The 22867-nt window shown below is 42.9% G+C and overlaps 1 protein-coding gene across 1 annotated transcript in view; it reads right to left on the reverse strand.

The window, feature by feature from the left end:
• The window catches only part of LOC126281928 (dual oxidase-like), a 234658-nt gene that overhangs the window by 183358 nt on the left and 28433 nt on the right, over nucleotides 1-22867 (reverse strand). Inside the window, exons 3-4 of the mRNA XM_049981262.1 lie at nucleotides 18605-18808; nucleotides 5808-5969 (exon numbers count right to left, since the gene is read on the reverse strand). Of these exons, the coding sequence (XP_049837219.1) occupies nucleotides 5808-5969; nucleotides 18605-18808 (366 nt within the window). The remainder of the gene's footprint in view (nucleotides 1-5807; nucleotides 5970-18604; nucleotides 18809-22867) is intronic.

Here is a 22867-nt window from a genome sequence, read left to right on the forward strand (position 1 = left end):
CGTATATTGATAGCAGTCTTTGTTCCAAGGACAGCAAAGCTGAGTATTGTATTCAGTAGTATTGTTGTAAACTACTATCTACAACACTATTTATACAAAGCAGTTAAAAGTTTTTCATCAATTCTGATGATAAAAAAATGTGAGACTGTAACTTACAAAAAAGTTTGCTCACTTTATACTTATGCAGTGAATGGAACTTAACCTGATTTTCATTTTTACTATAATAATAGTTCAATCACATATAGAAATCATGATGTTTCACTGAAGAATATTTAGTAACATAACATTTATCCAATTCAGTAATATTAATGCATCACATACATGTCTTCTCCATAGTCCACATACCAATGTTATAAGTAATCGTTTCTAATTAAATAAAACCACAAAAGTTGAGCCAACACATTTATTTGTTGAACAGCTATTGCTAAATAATGTGTCAAGACTAAAATATATATCAAGAAAATACACTCCTGGAAATGGAAAAAAGAACACATTGACACCGGTGTGTCAGACCCACCATACTTGCTCCGGACACTGCGAGAGGGCTGTACAAGCAATGATCACACGCACGGCACAGCGGACACACCAGGAACCGCGGTGTTGGCCGTCGAATGGCGCTAGCTGCGCAGCATTTGTGCACCGCCGCCGTCAGTGTCAGCCAGTTTGCCGTGGCATACGGAGCTCCATCGCAGTCTTTAACACTGGTAGCATGCCGCGACAGCGTGGACGTGAACAGTATGTGCAGTTGACGGACTTTGAGCGAGGGCGTATAGTGGGCATGCAGGAGGCCGGGTGGACGTACCGCCGGATTGCTCAACACGTGGGGCGTGAGGTCTCCTCAGTACATCGATGTTGTCGCCAGTGGTCGGCGGAAGGTGCACGTGCCCGTCGACCTGGGACTGGACCGCAGCGACGCACGGATGCACGCCAAGACCGTAGGCTCCTACGCAGTGCCGTAGGGGACCGCACCGCCACTTCCCAGCAAATTAGGGACACTGTTGCTCCTGGGGTATCGGCGAGGACCATTTGCAACCATCTCCATGAAGCTGGGCTACAGTCCTGCACACCGTTAGGCCGTCTTCCGCTCACGCCCCAACATTGTGCAGCCCGCCTCCAGTGGTGTCGCGACAGGCGCGAATGGAGGGACGAATGGAGACGTGTCGTCTTCAGCGATGAGAGTCGCTTCTGCCTTGGTGCCAATGATGGTCGTATGCGTGTTTGGCGCCGTGCAGGTGAGCGCCACAATCAGGACTGCATACGACCGAGGCACACAGGGCCAACACCCGGCATCATGGTGTGGGGAGCGATCTCCTACACTGGCCGTACACCTCTGGTGATCGTCGAGGGGACACTGAATAGTGCACGGTACATCCAAACCGTCATCGAACCCATCGTTCTACCATTCCTAGACCGGCAAGGGAATTTGCTGTTCCAACAGGACAATGCACGTCAGCATGTATCCCGTGCCACCCAATGTGCTCTAGAAGGTGTAAGTCAACTACCCTGTCCAGCAAGATCTCCGGATCTGTCCCCCATTGAGCATGTTTGGGACTGGATGAAGCGTCGTCTCACGCGGTCTGCACGTCCAGCCCAAACGCTGGTCCAACTGAGGCGCCAGGTGGAAATGGCATGGCAAGCCGTTCCACAGGACTACATCCAGCATCTCTACGATCGTCTCCATGGGAGAATAGCAGCCTGCATTGCTGCGAAAGGTGGATATACACTGTACTAGTGCCGACATTGTGCATGCTCTGTTGCCTGTGTCTATGTGCCTGTGGGTCTGTCAGTGTGATCGTGTGATGTATCTGACCCCAGGAATGTGTCAATAAAGTTTCCCCTTCCTGGGACAATGAATTCACGGTGTTCTTATTTCAATATCCAGGAGTGTAGATGTGTGGAACTGCCACAGAGTCATGATAAATAGTTTACAGCATCAAGAGTGACTACATTTTTTTTCATTTGGGTATGAAGCAGCCGACTTGAGTAGCGATGCTGTTAGACTTGTGCACTGTAGTAGTTGTGAACCTCAAAAGCTGATAATGGCAGTGGCACAAGAACAATTAGTACAATTGAGAGCTGCTGTTGTCAGCATTAAATTTAGGAATGGAACTGTGGTCTGTCTGATCAGTCAAGAGGTCCAACAGATGCATTCAGTCTGCTCTCTATAGTGTAGATGTTTCCAACAGCTTCACTGCACTGAAGACTGTGGAGAAAAGTCTGCAGAGTTGAGAAACACTGTCAAGACAAGGAAAAAAATTCAAGTTAAGGTTGGTATTAGTAAAAGGTTTAAAAAGACCAAAAGGTCCTGATAGGAAGCAGTGTAGGGGAAGGAATGTCTGAACTACTACAGAACTCCCTAGGTGGTGAATTCCTGGTAACTAAGCCAAGTGTAGGGCTCAAATATGCCACCTGTGGTGACATTTTCATGATACAGACTGAGAATGAATACACCTTATTCAAATTCCTACAGAAGCTCAATACATTCACCCCATTCACTTTACTTGATCCTCCTCAGGGCAACGAGCCAACTTCCATGGCGTCAATTCCTCATCAGTGATGGCTGCATCAGTACCTCTGTCGACACGGAACCTACCAACCACCAACAATACCTCCACTTTGACAGCTGTGATCCATTCCCCACCCAGAAGTCTATTCAATGCCCAAAGTAATCACATCTTTTATGATGAGCAATTCCTCTCCAAAAGTACCCCAAGCATCTCACTCAGCCATTCACACACCGAAATTACCTTCCAATCTTGTCCAGAAACAGATCTTCTGTGCCTTGTGCCGCCAGTCCCCCCTCCCCTCCCCCTTTTCACATATAACCAGAGTCCAGTCAAAAAGGAGCATTCATCATGTGACAGTACCACCCTGGATGGAACAACTGAATCACATTCTGTGCCAAGATTTTGACTGTTTCTTATCCTGTCCTGAAATTGAAAATGTCCTCCCCACTATCCTTCCCACCACACCCACAATGGTATTCCTCTGGAATATCCTTTTCCATCACTACCCCACCCCTGCTCCAAACTCATTTGCCTCACGGCTCATATCCCTGCAGCAGATGCAGTTGCGAGACCTGTCCCTTACGTCCTCCCACTACTACCTTCTCCAGTACTGACGTTCGCAGCTCATGGTCTCGCAGTCCCATTCTAGCTTCCCGAGCACAGGGTCCCAAGTTCGATTCCCAGCAGGTCAGTGATTTTCACCTGCCTCGAGATGACTGGGTGTTTGTGTTGTCTTCCTCATTTCATCATCATTCATGAAAGTGGCAGATTGGACTGAACAAAGGTTGGGAATTTTTATGAGCACTGATAACCGTGCAGTTGAGCGCCCCACAAACGAAACATCATCATCATCATCATCATCATCATCATCATCATCATCATCATCATCATCCAGTACTGAACACAGTCAGATATAAGATACTCTAGAAGTAATTCCCACAATTAATAGAGTGATTAGATTAGCACCAGTTTGCTTTTGTTCTACAATATTACTTTTATTGCTAACCAGTTTTCGGCTTACAAGGCCATCTTCAGACATTTACTGAGTACTCAGCAAATGTCTGAAGATGGCCTTGCAAGCCGAAAACCGGTTAGCAATAAAAGTAATATTGTAGAACAAAAGCAAACTGGTGCTTTTCATTTATTATTATAATGTTGTTCTACCAAGAACGGACGGAAGATTCTGTTAAGATTAGCATTAATCATAACACATTGTTAGTATACTTTACAGAAATAGCTAATAGTGGCTTTGTTTCCCTGTTGATGTATAACTTCACTCATTCATATCCCTGAAGACTCTCCTGATGAACTTCATGGAACACAGTATGTGGATTAATTAGTTAATTAAAAATTCTTTCCTTTCTATCACAACTTTTATTTAATTTTACAGACCCTAAATAATTAACCCATTTGATATCAGAAATGAAAATTTTGCAAAGTAAAACAGCATATGGGTATCATGTGCACAGACTGCCAACTATATGCTAACAGTAAATCTGGCTCTGTTGCACTTCTGCTGAAAGTCATTAATATACTTTTCATGAGAGCTTGTCTATCTCAGCAATCTAATGTCATACATTCTATAGATAAAGGACATTCAGATATGAGTTTCTGTGGTTTGGTTAAATCTATTAAGGCAAATGCTGAAATGGCTCCTCTGAAAATGACCTCCATACATCATATCCTTGCATATGTTCAGACTGTAATGACCTTGTTGTTAGTGAAATATTAACCCTTAACCCTTTTCACACCATAATGCAGACACAGGGCTTCTCTGTGTGCTCTTATTTATTATCACTACCACTTGGGCAGTAAGCGCACTACAAAGAATTAAACAGTATCTCTGTGGAAACAATCAGGCCACTGACAAACAGTCATGGTATACATTAAAACAAAAAGTGTGGTTTTGTTCAAATATATTTACATAAGCGTTACATTACAAAACTTTTCACTGCTTGATAATTTTGAAACTCTTTAGAGTGGACTGTTTCCATCGTCATTTCACTCAGTTTGTTGACAGGTGAATCACTCTTATCATCAAATTCATTGTTACTCTTGTTTTTTCTGAGACATTCCTCTAAAAGCTCTACAATCAGTGCATAAAGAACTGGCCATTTTGCGCCTACTAACTTGAACATAATAATTACAACTTTCTCTCAATACAACTGTTCCAGTTTGACATTGAGTTAACATAGGCTTCCTGAGATGGCTTTACTATGCAGCATTGATACTTTGTACAGTCAGATTTGAGAATGGAGCATGTGAGAGCTACAAAAACTTGTGTCGAGACTCGACATTGGAGCAGAAAACAAAATTCGCAATGTCAAGTGCCACTTTCCAGTTCGATTAATTGTGCCATTATTGCAGTGGCATACTATACCACTTACAATAGAAATGTGTTGTGAAAGAGAGCGGAATGTTTTCATTGTTTGGGAGTACACTTATTAACTGTTAAGAGACAACTGATATTTAACAAGGATTTATTTCTTGTATTATTCAATTCCCAACACTAATATTAAAGAATAGTGCTGATATCATCTACAAGTAACACACAATTTCTGTGTTTTTAAAAATATTTTCAGTTTGGTTTCTTGTCAGTGGAAAACTTTACATCAGTTCTCGTTAAAAACTAATGATATGAAAATCGTAATTTAGTGTGACACTAATCAGTAGTCCAACCTCTAATTGTTCTGTTGAATTATACAGTCCAAGAATATTTCCAGGTGATGACAATAAGACCTGAAGAATCATTTACAGAAATGTCAGAGCACTGTATGTCCAGTGTTCCACACCATGCTGGCTTCTGTGTTTGATTATACAACAATGTCGTGGAGCTGTGATGGCTACACCACATAGTGCAGCAATGTGTTGGGCCATTAAAGGGACTGTGTAGCAGTGCAGCATCTCTCTCTCTCTCTCTCTCTCTCTCTCTCTCTCTCTCTCCGTCCCCCTCCCCCCTCTCCTCCCACACCCCCTTCTCTATCTATTTATTTATCCATCCATAATGATGTAACTCACTTAAATGGGGATATTTCAATTGATTTTTTACTTAAGACTCCATTATCAGAAGAAACTCAAAAGCGTAGCGCAGGAAAGTTCCATATTCAACTCCTAAAGAATACTGACTGCATTCTGTTGCATGTGATCAGATGGTATCTTCCTGCATCCACACAAAGTGTAACTTTCATTGTGAAATGCCTCTGGGACTGCAAAAAAATTCTTTTACAACAACACAAGGATATCCATACTCTTATCATAAATGAAGACTCAGTAAAGAGCCAATAAAGATATCATCTTTACCAAAGTATACAAGCAGAGCTGATTTTCCAGTATTCGATCTGTTTCCAATGTTTCCACTCATGAGCTGTTCGCTGAGAACCAAAGGATTGGGCCTGTTCTTTGTTGCTGGCTGGTAAACACCATCTGCATACACTGCTGGAACCCTTCGTAAGAGTGGTGTATCTGGTAAAGAACAAAACAGTCATTGTTAGTGGCTTGTTATTTGGGATCTTTCTGATTTTATTTGTGTGGCTGTTTTGATTGTGTGCTTCTGTGTATACAGCCTAGTTGCTGTTTCCACTTTATGCTTAAGTCAAAACAACATCTCAGCTTTACATCCACAAGCACACCATTAATCTTGTTATTTATTAAACATAATCTCAAAATCTGGGTGCAAAAGTGATTCTGTTAAGAGCTTGGAGGAAGCCCTGAATTACATCTTAGTGAGGGCAGAGGTAACCATCTTGGGTAACTCCCAATGTCAGATGGAGATATTCACACTTTGCAGCCATATGTTTCCTTAACATAACAATATTCATGAATTGCTTTGTGGGGAATGTTATGCGCGCTTTGACTGCTGGTATTTACATCCAAAGTGGTTTCTGTTTTGTAGACATTAAGATGTGGTCTAAAGTATGTTTCACTGCCTAATGTTTCATCCCCTAATGCAGGATGCATCCTCAGAGGCTACAAAGGTGTGCTTGGTTGATCTGCAAACTTAAAAAAAGATGCGGAAGCCAAACTATTTATATGTAACCACACAACAGTTTGGTTGTGATTTTATCCAACCACTACTGAAGCTCACAGACTTGCACCAACATTTGTTATGGAGCTTCTACTATATAAATGTTAGTGATGTTTGCTTTATTTAGCACCAAGTTCAAGTTTATATGGAAACTACTGACAATAGCATGAACACATGTTGGAAAGAACACAAGATCAATAACCACCTGGGAAACGCGCTTGAATAGCCTGTAGCAGACCATGTGGTGGGACCAGGAAATCACCAAATTCTATTCTGTAGTTTTATCAAGGTCAAATTATTTTTATACAAGGGAGTACAGAGGGATCATAGAAACTCAAAATCACAAAAACGGCAAGTTGTGGATCTTGGTGCTAAGTAAAGAAAATGGTAGAAATGTGGAATCCAATCTCCATAACACATTTCGACATGACTCGCTTATCTTTGGGGGCAGTCAAATGACACACCTATTGCACAGTTACATGTAAACATTTCAGCTAGTTGGCCTTGCTTAAGTTTGAAAATTAACTAACTGCATATATTTAGATTCTGAGGATGTCTCCAGCATTAGAAGGCAAAATATTAGACAGAGAAACATACCTTAGACCGTAGCCTAATGCCCATAAAACAGAAATCACCAAGGAAGTATAGCTGGCAGCTCACCAACCTGCCCTGTAGACAGTCGGGTAAGTCACATTATGCTACCATCTATACTAAATTTATTACAAATCAAATTAAGATTGACTCACTCTTAAATGACAGTATTGTCATAGATTCCTGCTGGCAAATGATCAGCTGTTGATCTATGGCCCTGATGTTTAGGAGCACTCAGGTCAGTGCTGCGACTATTGTGATCAATGATCTTATTTGGCAAACACCACAGGTTGCAGAAAACAACTTGCATTATCCTGGCCATTCGCGTGCTACTATAGCTACAGTGACCTGTGGTAACAGCACTGCAGTACCACAAGCATCTTCTGCTGGAGATGGAATGTGCACTAGCAATCCAAACAATGGCTGTGTGCACACTGTGTACGTGGCAACATTACAGCTGACAAGCACGCCTGTTGACGGACTAAGCTCTAGCATTCATCACAAGAGGCAACATCCTTATGACCTGACATGCACACATCAACAATAGCAACACTGCAGTTGCCTTCACTACATTCAACTGCAAGTCGTGTGCTCAGTGAGCGCTGAGCAGGTATCTCCAGACTTGTGAGCTCCGTCCAGCTGAGCCCAGTCATTGAATCTACACTGCACTGCAATGCCAATCCAGCCGGCAATGGTAGATACTTGACAACAGGCACGCTTAGCCACCAGCCGTCACCATTGTTGCCTTTGCCTCCTCCGATGCTGGGATTACCCAGAATTGCTGGCCCAGGGTGAGTGTTCTCCTGTGGGGTGTCTGTGGAACTTAGACTGTAAATTTGCCTAGTAATTACCATCTCAATGGACTTTGTCATATACCTATCAGCTCAGGAGGATCCGGAATCTGCATTTTAATTACCATTGCAATGTACTTGATCACATTCTTATCAGGTCAGGACGGTCCTTTAGTTGTATCTATCTGAATCTGCCACACACATAACTAAGAACATTATTTTGAACGTTGCTCCTTATATGTTGTGCTAATAAAACATTGCTTCCACACTACATAGGAAGCACCATCTATTGTGTGTATGCGCCTACCATTCAGGACAGGACACATCAGTGGGTGATGAGGATGAGATCAGCAGTTCCAGTGTAGTCATCAAGCATTGCTGAAACTAGACCTGGCTGCCATCATGTCCCACCTAGATGCTGTCTGCTCCAGCTAAGCACAATGCTGCCTCTGCTGCTTCACGCCTTTGCCAAGAAGATGCAGCCATGGATGGGCTTCCTCACAAGGGTAGCACAGCAGTTTATGCTGTTCTCACATCTGAGTGCCATGCAACACCGAGTGCCATGCAACACCATGCTGTTTTCATCACTTCCTGTGGTGCTCAACTTCTCCCCCCCCCCCCTCTCTCTCTCTCTCTCTCTCCCCCTCTCCCCCCCCCCTTACCAACATGGTCCCCCCAGCAACTCCCCTCCTCTGGCAAAACCCAGTGTGCTGCCTTCACCGCTTCCCATGTTTACCAATACATTGCAACTGTGGCTGATATTGCTCATGAGGGCAGCACATCACTTCATGCCTCCTCTGTTCTGAGTGACTTGTGCTTATGTTGTGGTTTTCCATGTTTCCTCCAGAGCTTCAGTCTCTTACAGGCTTTTATTCCTCTTCCACATTGTCGATTCTGGTATTCTAATACATACCACTTATGATTCGCCTCCCTATGCTGTTCTCATGATCCTATGCATGCCGTACTTCCAAGACATTTTCACATCCTTTCGGAACTTTCTACTGGTCATTCCTATTCGTTCTCTGTGCATGTCCCCTTACTTTCTCGGTTCATCACTCATTTCCTTCTAGAGGCTTCTACACCTGTATACACCATATTTTTTCCACTCCTTGCTTAGTCACATTACCCCACTTTTGGTTGACACCTCTGGCAGCCTGCCGTATGACGAATTGACAAATGGCAGGTACCATTGGATTTTCAGCCATTCCCCAGCTGCACCTGTTCGAGTACATGCTCTCACTAGCCAAGTTTTCTGTCACCTGAGGGGTCTCCACACTTCAGAAAATGGACTGAACAGTGTTTGTGAGCTAAAACAGATCCCTCCAGGACATTTGCCTTTTCCAGCAGATGCAGTCTCTCTCAGCAGTGTAAAGTTCACTTCTCCTGTGACATACCCATTTTCGGATAGGAGGCTCCACTTGATGCACCTCATCATTCTCTGGTCCGCACCCAGCAATGCTCCAGGCTAGTCTTTGTTTCTTCAGTTGGGTGGTGCCTATTTCACCCGAGGGGCATCTCTCACTCCAACCAGTCGCCTCCACCTGGTAACATTGACAGCCTCCATGGGCCCCCAGCTGTTCTTCCCTGGCTCTGTGGTTGTTCCCTCTTGAACTGTTCCACACAACTAGCCTCGCTAAACTGTGCACTCCAAGACAAGTTCATATGGGAGAACACCCTTTGGCATTGCAATCTCATTGTCGAGTTAACAAAAACGTTTCCCCCACAGGGGCGAGGATGTCACATCCTTTGGCCAGTCTCAAGATGTCTCTTCCATCTTTTTGTTAAGGCGAAAGGGATGGCATATCCCAGTCATTTGCCTGATGCTACAGCTACAAGCATAGTGCCCACAACTATTGTGTGGCCACTCTCTCTAGTAGAGCAAGCATCTTCTGCTTGATACAGTACATGTATCGACAATCCAAACATTAGCTGTGTGCACGCCCCCTATACAGCAGCATTACGACCAACAACATACACACACCTGTTGACAAGCTAACCTCTAGCAGGCACCACCAGTGGTGACAGCCTCACCACTAGCTGGGCGCACATCGACGACATTGGCATTACAGTTGCGGACAGTATGGTGCATCCGTGATTCACTTGCTCACTGAACACCAAATAGGTATCCTTTCACCAACAGTATATTTAAAACATTGTCCGACCACTTGCAGCCAGCCATGCCCAGTGGCTCTGTCTCTTAGAGCTCACAGGCTCTGTCCTCCCGAGTCCAGCCCGTGGATGTAAAGTGCACCATGACAATGCTCCGGCAGCTCCCCATGGAAGGTGCTCAACAGCAGCCACACCAAGATGCCAGCCATCACCCTTTGAGCCTCCTCTGACAGTGTCCTTCTCTGGTATGACTGTCCTAGGAGTGGTATTTTTCTGCGGAAATTGGACTGTGAACCTATGCGTAGTAGTTACCATCAAAAGTTACAGTACAGCAGACTTTGACTTCATCAAATTTCTATCAGATCTGGAGGACCCTTCAGTTATGGCTATTTGAATCTACTGTATATGACACTGATGACATTATTTTGAACCTGGATCTTTATGTGTCATAAAGTATTACTTATACACTACCTGAGAATCATCATTTATTGTGTGTATGCCCATCAATAAGGTCAGGTTAGATCACTAGTGTACTTCTGGTAGGGCTGTTGCAGACCCTACTGTCATGTATGCATTCCTGGGAAATTGGTATACCAGCCTAGGTAAAATAATATATGGAGTAGTGGTTTGAAATAACTTGGTCTGTGGGTTCAGCCCATGGAAAATTTCTCAATTACTGTTCATCCTCACCTCTATACATAAAGTTTGGCTACACAAAAAATAACATAGACTCTATAACCCTAACTGCTCCAATTTTTATTTAGCAGCAATAAATTCCAGAACTTTAGGATCATATAGAGGAGATGTTGGATTGCATGCAGGCACAACGAAAGGACAGAGCCAAACACGATGTCCTGCACTTCAGTGACTGCTTCACAGCCTGCGCTGTTCGGATTCTTTTCATGAAAACCATCTTTTCTGAACTGTGCAGATGCGAACTCTCCTTTCAATATATCCTATGTTCCTATAACCTCCCTTGCCTCAACCTTCACTAATTCCTTCCCTCCAGCTACCTATCATTTTCCCTGATCCCTTTCCAACACTACACAACCTTCTATTCAGCCAACACAGCCACCAGTCTTTTCCCCCTTCTCTACTTCTCTCCTTTCCCACTCCCCTTCCCCCCACCCATCATTTCCCTCTCCATACTTCCCAACAGCAATACCCAGTCTCCACCTCTTCCCCCACACCTACTCCTCTATCCCTTCCCTGCCTCATTCCTTCTAATTACACCCCACCAACCGCACTAGATTGCTCCTTCTGTCAGGCACAGTTGTAGTCCAATGTCCAGCCAAAGTGGCTGGAGACAGTGGTCATGCGTGTGTGTGTCAGGTGGATATGTGTGTCTTCTACTTTTGAAGAATGCCTTTTGCCTGAAAGCTTAAATGTATAACGGTCTTTTCATTGTGCCTGTATGTGATTCAGTGTCTCCTCTACATAGTGTGTAGCAGTCTGATCTTTTTTTTAATAGTGTTGTTATTCCATCCTAGACTTTCCATTGCTAGAATTTTAGGATCAAAAGATAAGTTTATTCATTTTTTTGATCGAATCTTCCTTTGTTCAGAGTAGTTTTCAGAGTAGGCATTTAGTACTGTTTTGCAGGATGTCATGCCTGTTGGATGATTAAAGTCTTCCACAGTGATTGCTATGTGGTTGAAGAACATACGTATTAGCAAGCTGAGCTTTCGTGTAAAGTTTTCCTTTAAATTGAAGGGTGAGAATGGTGGCTGACAGAAGTACCCAATTATAAATTTATGCCCTCCCTTGATACTGAGTATTTTCAAAACAATCTCGCAATTGTCAAATTTCCATATCATTTGATTTAATATTTTTGTCTGTTTTGAAGAACATAACACCCCCACTTCCCATTTGTTTATCCTATTGACCCAAAAACTCTCAATGCTATTAATTTTGGGTTTTAACTAGCTTTCTGCATATAGTGTTGTGCAGGGTTTGGCAGAATGAATAATAGGATTTGAGTCATGTAATATGCCTTCTCAAATAGGTATGCACACGCTGTATTGAGGGAGGATGATCATTAGTAATTATGGCCTTGTGGAGTTCAGAGTATCAAGTATTTGCCATCAAGGCATATTTACAAAATAACAAGTCTCCCATCACAGTCAGTAACATTTTAGTCGCCAGTTCAGGTTAAAACGATTTTATGAAGTCCCAGATCATCAGAAAATTATTCAGTGGGTGCAACAACCTGAGACTGCTGCACCTTGTGCAAAGAAGCAAAGTCCAGGGCAGTGAAGGACACAGTGGACCACAGACCAAGTGATGGAGGCATGTCAAGTACTCACATGAAGTTCTGACCATTCTGCTGCCATATATGCCTTGGCACCAGCAGTGTCAAGATCATTCCCTGTGGCGATCATCATTGATAATTTGTGCTTCCACCCATACAAATTTCAGGTTGTACAGAAATTAACAGAATGAGATTGATGAACCTCCACCTTTCGCTTTGTGGAACTTTTAGCAGCTGACTGCAGATACAGTACAGCATATTGATGTCAGTGAGACATATACATGGTTGTGTAAGTAAACAGAGTTGCAGGCACTGGGTGCCACATAACCAAGGTGTTTCCTTTAGCTGAATGAGATGGGACTGTGTGGTGCACTGTGCCTCTGTTCCACATCATTAGTCCATATTTTTTTCATGATCTTCCTTGGCCATGCAGTAACAGTTACTAGTGATCACTGCATCTACAGTTTAACTTATTTCCTCATTCCAGCGACTCATAGTTCCAATAGGACCGCGCAACAGCTCATACCCCCCCCCCCCCCTCCCGTGTGCACCTCCCCGGTTACTGGACTGGGGTAGGTGGTGGTGGGAGGGTGCATGGGACAGTTTTTACACCGGGGGCGGTTACAAGGGTAGGAGCCAAAGGGTAGGGAAGGTGGTTTGGGGATTTCATAGGGATGAACTAAGAGGTTACGAAGGTTATGTGGACGGCAGAAAGACACTCTTGGTGGAGTGGGGAGGATTTCATGAAGGATGGATCTCATTTCAGGACAGGATTTGAGGAAGTCGTATCCCTGCTGGAGAGCCACATTCAGAGTCTGGTCCAGTCCTGGAAAGTATCCTGTCACAAGTGGGACACTTTTGTGGTTCTTCTGTGGGAGGTTCTGGGTTTGAGGGGATGAGGAAGTGGCTCTGGTTATTTGCTTCTGTACCAGGTCGGGAGGGCAGTTGCGGGATGCGAAAGCTGTTTTCAGCTTGTTGGTGTAATGGTTCAAGGATTCCGGACTGGAGCAGATTCGTTTGCCACGAAGGCCTAGGCTGTAGGGAAGGGACCGTTTGATTTGGAATGGGTGGCAGCTGTCATAATGGAGGTACTGTTGCTTGTTGGTGGGTTTGATGTGGACGGATGTGTGAAGCTGGCCATTGGACAGATGGAGGTCAACGTCAAGGAAATTGGCATGGGATTTGGAGTAGGACCAGGTGAATCTGATGGAACCAAAGGAGTTGAGGTTGGAGAGGAAATTCTGGAGTTGTTCTTCACTGTGAGTCCAGATCATGAAGATGTCATCAATAAATCTGTACCAGACTTTGAGTTGGCAGACTTGGGTAACCAAGAAGGCTTCCTCTAAGCGACCCATAAATAGGTTGGCATATGAGGGGGCCATCCTGGTACCCATGGCTGTTCCCTTTAATTGTTGGTATGTCTGGCCTTCAAAAGTGAAGAAGTTGTGGGTCAGGATGAAGCTGGCTAAGGTGACAAGGAAAGAGGTTTTAGGTAGGGTGGCAGGTGATCGGCTTGAAAGGAAGTGCTCCATTGCAGGGAGGCCCTGGACGTGCGGGATATTTGTGTATAGGGAAGTGGCATCAATGGTTACAAGGATGGTTTCTGGGGGTTACAGACTGGGTAAGGATTCCAGGCGTTCGAGAAAGTGGTTGGTGTCTTTGATGAAGGATGGGAGACTGCATGTAATGGGTTGAAGGTGTTGATCTACATAGTCAGAGATACGTTCTGTGGGGGCTTGGTAACCAGCTACAATGGGGCAGCCGGGATGATTGGGTTTGTGAATTTTAGGAAGAAGGTAGAAGGTTGGGGTATGGGGTGTCAGTGGGGTCAGGAGGTTGATGGAGTCAGGTGAAAGGTTTTGTAGGGGGCCTAAGGTTCTGAGGATTCCTTGAGCTCCGCCTGGACATCAGGAATGGGATTACCTTGGCAAACTTTGTATGTGGTGTTGTCTGAAAGCTGACGCAGTCCCTCAGCCACATACTCCCGACGATCAAGTACCACGGTCATGGAACCCTTGTCAGCCAGAAGAATGACGATGGATCGATCAGCCTTCAGATCACGGATAGCTTGGGCTTCAGCAGTAGTGATGTTGGGAGTAGGATTAAGGTTTTTAAGAAGGATTGAGAGGCAAGGCTGGAAGTCAGAAATTCCTGGAAGGTTTGGAGAGGGTGATTTTGAGGAAGAGGAGGTGGGTCCCGCTGTGACGGAGGATGGATCTGTTCCAGGCAGGGTTCAATTTGGATAGTGTCTTGGGGATTTGGATCATTAGGAGTAGGATTAGGATCATTTCTCTTCGTGGCGAAGTGATATTTCCAGCAGAGAGTACGAGTGTACGAAAAGTAAATCTTTGACGAGGGCTGTTTGGTTGAATCTGGGAGTGGGGCTGAAGGTGAGGCCTTTGGATAGGACAGAGGTTTCGAATTGGGAGATAGGTTTGGAGGAAAGGTTAACTACTGAATTAGGGTTTTGTGGTTCCAGATTGTGTTGATTGAAATTTTGAGGTTTTGGAGGGAGTGGAGCTGGAAGTGGGACATTGAGTAGATGGGAGAGACTGGGTTTGTGTGTAATGAGAGGAGGTTGAGGTTTGCTGGAAGGGTTGTGAAGGGTGAGTGAGTTGCCTTTCCAGAGGTGGGAAACCAGGAGATTGGATAGTTTTTTGAGGTGGAGGGTGGCATGCTGTTCTAATTTGTGGTTGGCCTGTAGGAGGATGCTGTGAACAGCCGGTGTGGGAGAGGAAAGACTGAGGACTTTTATTAAGGATAGGAGTTGACGGGTGTATCATTGGCTGAGTTGATGTGTAGGTGAAGGATTAGGTGGGTGAGGGCAATGGATTGTTCAGTCTGGAACTGATATAGGGACTGATGGAAAGAAGGGTTGCAGCCAGAGATGGGGACTTTAAGTGTGAGGCCTTTGGGGATAATACCAAATGTCAGACAAGCCTGAGAAAATAAAATATGAGAGCGTAATCTGGCTAGGGCGAAGGCATGTTTGCGGAGGGAATGTAAATAAAACTTAATGGGGTCGTTGTGGGGGTGCTGTGAGGGTGACATGGTATTAGAAGGTGGAACATGAGGCTGAAATGAAAATGAAAATAAAAATATATGGGGAGAGGTAAAGGTGAACTAGAAAGCAACTGGAGATCTGGTGTGAAAAAAGGCGAAAAAGTGTTGGTTAAAGCTGGGCTATGTTGATCCTGTGGTGAACTTGGGCTGATAGACAACGATGTGCATAAAGGTTAGGTGGTTGTGTTACCGCCAAAACACGTTAAAGGATGGAGAAATTAGGGAAAATTTCGAAAAAACTACGTGTAAACGTATTAAAAGGAGTGGTTTTGTGGTGGCAGATCAAGAAAATGAGGATAACAATTGTCTGACGAAGGAATAATGACGTTAAAACCTGTGGGAAGCGGCTAAAAATGATCAGTGACATGGGAAAAAACGGAAATGGAAATAAAGCGAAAGTTATTAGAATTAGCCGGAAAGGTTGTTTAATAGGTGAAAGGAACTGTTAGTGAACTAGAAATGGTTGATTTTATAGTAGCGGTAATGTTGAAAGCGGAACAAATTTTTTTGGTTATGGTTTGGAAGTGGGTTACGTATTATTGAGTATATATAGGCGGTATAAAATTGTATAGTAGATTACGGTAAAAAGGAGAAAGTGAATACAAAGTGAAACTACTGGCAAAAACAAAAAGAGAAAATAAGACGACAGAAAAGATTTCGAAATGCACCAGTAACAATAACAAACGTAATTGTTGGGTTCAAATTAATGATATGAATATAATAAAGGGAAACATTCCACATGGGAAAAATATATCTAAAAACAAAGATGATGGGACTTACCAAACAAAAACGCTGGCAGGTCGATAGACACACAAACAAACACAAACATACATACAAAATTCAAGCTTTCGTAACCAACAGTTGCTTCTTCAGGAAAGAGAGAAGGAGAGGGAAAGAAGAAAGGATGTGGGTTTTAAGGGAGAGGGTAAGGAGTCATTCCAATCCCGGGAGCGGAAAGAATCTGCGCCAGTCCAGAATCCTTGAACCATTACACCAACAACCTGAAAACCGCTTTCGCATCCCGCAACTACCCTCCCGACCTGGTACAGAAGCAAATAACCAGAGCCACTTCCTCATCCCCTCAAACCCAGAACCTCCCACAGAAGAACCACAAAAGTGTCCCACTTGTGACAGGATACTTTCCAGGACTGGACCAGACTCTGAATGTGGCTCTCCAGCAGGGATACGACTTCCTCAAATCCTGCCCTGAAATGAGATCCATCCTTCATGAAATCCTCCCCACTTCACCAAGAGTGTCTTTCCGCCGTCCACCTAACCTTCGTAACCTCTTACTTCATCCCTATGAAATCCCCAAACCACCTTCCTTACCCTTTGGCTCCTACCCTTGTAACCACCCCCGGTGTAAAACCTGTCCCATGCACCCTCCCACCACCACCTACTCCAGTCCTGTAACCCGGAAGGTGTACACAATCAAAGGCAGAGCCATGTGTGAAAGCACCCACGTGATTTACCAACTGACCTGCCTACACTGTGAAGCTTTCTATGTGGGAATGACCAGCAACAAACTGTCCATTCGCATGAATGGACACAGGCAGACAGTGTTTGTTGGTAATGAGGATCACCCTGTGGCTAAACATGCCTCGGTGCACGGCCAGCACATCTTGGCACAGTGTTACACCGTCCGAGTTATCTGGATACTTCCCACTAACACCAACCTGTCAGAACTCCGAAGATGGGAACTTGCCCTTCAGTATATCCTCTCTTCTCGATATCCGCCAGGCCTCAACCTCCGCTAATTTCAAGTTGCTGCCGCCCATACCTCACCTGTCTTTCAACAACTTCTTTGCCTCTGCCTCGACTGACATCTCTGCCCGAACTCTTTGCTTTTACAAATGTCTGCTTGTGTCTGTGTATGTGCGGATGGATATGTGTGTGTGTGCGAGTGTACACCTGTCCTTTTTTCCCCCTAGGGTAAGTCTTTCCGCTCCCAGGACTGGAATGACTCCTTACCCTCTCCCTTAAAACCTACATCCTTTTGTCTTTCCCTATCCTTCCCTCTTTCCTGAAGAAGCAACCATTGGTTGCGAAAGCTAGAATTTTGTATGTATGTTTGTGTTTGTTTGTGTGTCTATCGACCTGCCAGCGCTTTTGTTTGGTAAGTCCCATCATCTTTGTTTAAAAACAAAGATTCCAAGACTTACCAAGCAGGAAAGTGCCGATAGATAGGCACAATAAATAAAACACATGTCTGCTTGTGTCTGTGTATGTGCGGATGGGTATGTGTGTGTTTGCGAGTTTACACCTGTCCTTTTTTCCCCCTAAGGTAAGTCTTTCCGCTCCCGGGATTGGAATGACTCCTTACCCTCTCCCTTAAAACCCACATCCTTTCGTCTTTACCTCTCCTTCCCTCTTTCCTGAAGAAGCAACCGTCGGTTCCGAAACCAGAAATTAATATATTTTTCCCATGTGTAAGTTTCTTTTTAACTCTGAGACTTTGGTGCAAATAGTCCAGCAGTTGATCACTAGAATTTTAATAGCCTCATCTACTACAGGGAGTTGAGTAGGGGGGGGGGAGTGTTTTTTTGTGTGTGTTATTAGCTACAAATAGGTTTCTGAACAACACATTTATGATTTGTATAAAAATAATTGTACATTTACATATTTTCTTGTGATTTTTCTCTATTATGTTGGCTGAATGCAAATCGGTATTCCTTATTGACACTAAACTCCAATAAAGCATTCATCGAAAGCAGCTCATTGCAATAACATGAATTTCTTCAACTGTATACAATTTATGTTTATGTTGCAATCTAAAAAAAGAAACACAAAAATCTGAAACTGTAGAAAAACTGGTCTACAATCAGAAAAAGGTGGAAATATTGCACTAATCATGTAAATACTCACTTAGCAAATAATGGAAAACAGTATTCCATGCAAGATAGTGTTACAATGTGTGTTATAATGTTCATATATAACACGAGTGTAGCTCAAACGGTCATTTTACTATGACATATGTCATGTGCTACAATTGTAATCTTCCAAAACTTCTTAAAACTGTAGCTGTAATCACATAAATGTACACTACATTAGCTTAATTAAATTCATTGATATCTGCAATTTTTCTCTTTAACCAGGGAAATAGTTTATGTTTTTTTGTGTCAGTTCTTTCAGTTTTATGAAAAATTGTTCAATATTTGGAGTATGAATATGACTTTTTATTGTTAACCAGTTTTCTCAACTTAAACTGCCATAGTGCAAAAGTATTATGTGAATAACTCAGTTTATCATTATATTTTGTTTTTTTTACCTATGGCTCCAAGGTCAGGTTTAGCCATGTTGTTATAAAATCCATCATAACCTTCATATTCAGTCTCATCGTTTGAGTTAGGCTTTCCTCCTTCATGACAGTCTTCACCCCAACATCCACTAACAAGCCACTGTGCAAGGTATCCTCTTGCATTATGATCATTTCGATTAGCCAAAACCTCTCCTGGTGGTTTTAATCTTCTTTCTGGAAATTGAAAGATTGTTAAATTCATATACAGTATATTTTAACATGAATGTGGCTACATTCATTTCAGCAAGTTAAAGTAATTCATTGAGATACCTCAGTTAATAAATAAAGTTTAACAATATTTATGACAAAAGAGGAGCATTTTCCAGTGTTCCTAAAAAAATAAAAGAAGGAGTAACAGATCCATAAATTTAACAACAAATGAGTTCTAGCTCTCAAATGTACATGAAGTAACAAAAAAGTGGGAAAACAGAAAGTAGAAAAATGATTGTTCAGAGCATAGTGATCTGCAAAAGAGGGGACTGGTGAGGGGTCAAGAGGTTGCACTTCGTGAAATATTATTGTGATTTTACTAGCTCATATATATAGCATTTCTGAGTACAATGGAAAATAGTTTTTTTAGCGATCACTGTTAAAATTGGGTTTATTTGGTTGTTAGGCGTCCAAGGGAAATTATACCTTTCATTTGACACGGTGGTTGTTTCAGTGCTGTGCTGCAGTCAGTATGGATGTGAGTATTTGCGGAACATTGCCAATATGGATTCACCAAACTAATGACAGGCACTTCCTCATAGAATCATCATAGAGCTGCAGAAAGGGACCATTCTAGCACACTGATTCCAGTGTCTATTCCCAATGCAGTTACAGGATAAATGCCTCACTTTGGGACCCAACTTCAAGGATGGTCCCCTCTCCTGCAGCACAACTTAACCACAACAGTGGTTTACTATTTGTCTGTTTGGAAATTAAGACCTATCATAGTTGGCTGATACCACATTTAATTTTACAATATCAGTTGACTTCGAAGAAAGCTCTTGCTGAATCATGTATTCATCTGTATATCATCTATTTATCCAAATGCATCAATCAGGAAGAAAGAATACAATTTTCTTCACTAGAAGAGAAGGAAAAAAAATGAAATTATAAGATCAAAAAGATCTCCACTCCAGGAATTGGAAGCTTCACAAATCCCGTGGGGTGCAACATAATGTAACAGGCAAAAATGGAATTAGAAATTCAGCAGTCCATTTGGCATGCATATTTAAAACTGGGAAGACAAGGACCTTCTTGGCTCAGTACAACACCATTAAGAGTAGGTTGTAGTGGCCAATTTGAGATTGTTCTAAGAGATTTCTACATTCATCTCATTGAATACTGGTGGGGGATTACACTTTACCAAAAACCCTTAGCACACTTTATTAAACTTTAATTACATGGTAAACTTAAAAAAGGGGGGGGGGCATGAAAACACTGCAGTAAATCCATTAACATGATCAGGTGATAGGCTTTGTCAGAAAGTAATGTCTTGTCAATGGAATCTAAGTTGTGTAACCATTTCTAAAATTTGTTTATCCTTTTCTGCACTTTGAGGAGTATCAATCAATGGCATATTTGTTAGTAAACAACAGCATTTTCTGTTGTTTTTTGCTATTTCAAATTTTATAGTTTCAGGGTCAGTTTAATATTATTGGCATATGAACAAAAATATTATATTTTGTGAATATCTTCTAGTTTTATTCTGTAACTAGTTGGATACACTGGATGATTATATAGATATGTAGGTAATTTCCTTTCTCTAATTTGACATTCTCAAACTCATCAAATCAGTTAGGTGATTCAAATGAAATTTTATAATCTTGTCCTCTTTTGGATAAATTTCTGTGGCTGCCCATGGTTGGGAGGTAGGAAAAGAGACTCAAGATGCTAGATTATGGGAAATAAAAGATGCAGAACTGAATTGACATATGGATGCAGATGGAAATAAAGGGTAAACTAAAAGTATAAAAGATTAAAATAAATTTGTGAAAGGCTAAAATTATTGAAAAAGAAATAACAACATTCTGAAAAGGAGAGATTGCAGCTCACCATAAAGATGACAAGTTGCAAACAGGTACATTGAAAATACTACTGCATTTTGAGCTGTAGGCCAAAGTCTTCTTCAGAAAGGAAACGTACACATTCACACAAACACACACACATCAGGAACACATGACTTCTACCACTGGCCAGAATGCAACTTCTTCAAACGGAAGGAGAAATCTGGAATCGAGCTGGGAATGGGGAGGAATAGCAGGGTATGGGTCGGGGATGGGGGCAATCAGCATTGCCTTGTGGAGTGCGGAGTGTGCAGAAACTAGAAATGGCAGGACAAGCCTGCCACGTGCACTGTCAGGGGGCTGCTGTGGAGTAAGGAGGTGTGTTGAGGGAGGGGGGATGCAAAATGAGAGAAAGGGAAAAGACTGGTGGGTGCATTGGTAGAGAGCAGTGCACAATGAGGGTTGAGGAGAGATGAATTGGGAGGAGGTGATAGGACAGATGGGGCAGAACTTGTTAGGTGGAGGTTGTGGGGACAGTAAGTTGTCATAGGTTGAGGCTGGCATGACTTTGGGAGTAGAGAATGTGTTGTAAGGAAGCTCCCATCTACACAGTTCTAGAAAGGGACTGGTCGAGGGGAAGATCCAGATGGCCCAGTTGTGAAGCAGCCATTGAAATCAAGCATGTTATGTTTAGCTGTTTGTTGTACCACAGGGTGATCCACTTTCCTCTGGGCCACAGTTTGTTTTCGCCATTCATCCAGATATACAGCTGCTTGGCAGTCACACCCATACAAAATTCTGTAAAGTGTTTGCTGAAGAGCTGGTATATGACATGGCTGCTTTCACAGTTGGCCTGGCCTCTGATGGGATAGGATAAGCATGTTACAGGACTGCAATAGCATGTGCTGATGGATGGCTTGGGCAGTGCTTGCAACTGGGTCTTTCACAGGGCTATGATCCCTGTGCCAAGATGGTGGGACTGGGAGTGGTATTGGTAGGGACAAGAATGTTATGACAGTTGGATGGCCTATGGAACACCATTTAAGGAGGGGTGGGTAGAACTTGGGTAAGCAAAGCCGTGATGAAGGATGTGGTTCAGTTGTTCCAGTTAGTGATGGTAGTGGGTGACAAAGGGGGCAATTTCTTATAGCTGGTTCTTGGAGGTGGTGGGAGGATACGGGGTGGGTAGCAATATGGCTTAGGAAAACTGTGGACTACATCTGGAGGATAGTGCCTGTCTGTGAAGGCCTTTGTTAGACCATCTGCATGCTGGCCAAGAGCGTTCTCATCACTGCCGATATGCCGTCCTCAGGAGGCGAGACTGTACGAAAGGGATTTTTTGGTGTGGAAGGGATTGTAGCTGTTGAAATGCAGATACTGTTGGTGGTTATATATGTAGGTAATGTAGTCAGACAACAAGTAGAAGCTAACCATGCACATGTCTGTCCTATGGGAATGGATTGTTGGATCATTACATAATTTAGCATGTACACAGTCCAGAAACACGCAAAGATAACAATGAAATATATTAGAGGAATCATAAAAAACTCGAATGGATTGAAGACTGCTGTCAGCCTAATGCCAGCTCTAAACTCAACATATTTCTTAATAAGACCTTATCCGTTTTTGAAAGGATTTTCCAAAAAATGATTGAATGCACTGTCAGGTAATATTTTTAAAAAATGTACAAAATAGTGAGATTAATTAAGGATCCAGAAATAACTTTCATATTATAAACAATACTATAACATATTATTAAAAGTTCTCAAAAACCCATATGTACAACATTTTGTCAAAAATCAGACAATAAAAAGAAATCAGTATGGAATATTAAAACTTCATGGAAGACCAAAACTGTGTGCCCTGTTGGGACTCAGACTTGGGACCTTTGCATTTCGCAGCCAAGTGTTCCACTGACTGCCTGCCTGCATATCATGCATTATTAGCACTCCTAGAAGAAACAACAGTGGTGAGAATTAGCTTAACCACGACCTGACTGATTACTTCCAGAATGAATATTGTCTCTGAAGTGAAGTGCCTGCTGATTTGAAACTTCCTGGAAGATCAAAACTGTTTGACAGGCAAGGAATTGAGATTGTGGGCAAGTGCTCTACTGACTGAGCTATTCTAACATGACTCATGATCTGTCCTCCAACCTATCTCTCCTACCAGTCCTTGCTCACTGAATTTTGATCTGCCACAAAATTTCGTATGAGTGTACACCCCACTGCAGAGTAAT

The sequence above is a fragment of the Schistocerca gregaria genome, chromosome 7 (assembly GCF_023897955.1).
Source record: "Schistocerca gregaria isolate iqSchGreg1 chromosome 7, iqSchGreg1.2, whole genome shotgun sequence".
In the NCBI taxonomy this organism is placed as follows: domain Eukaryota; kingdom Metazoa; phylum Arthropoda; class Insecta; order Orthoptera; family Acrididae; genus Schistocerca; species Schistocerca gregaria.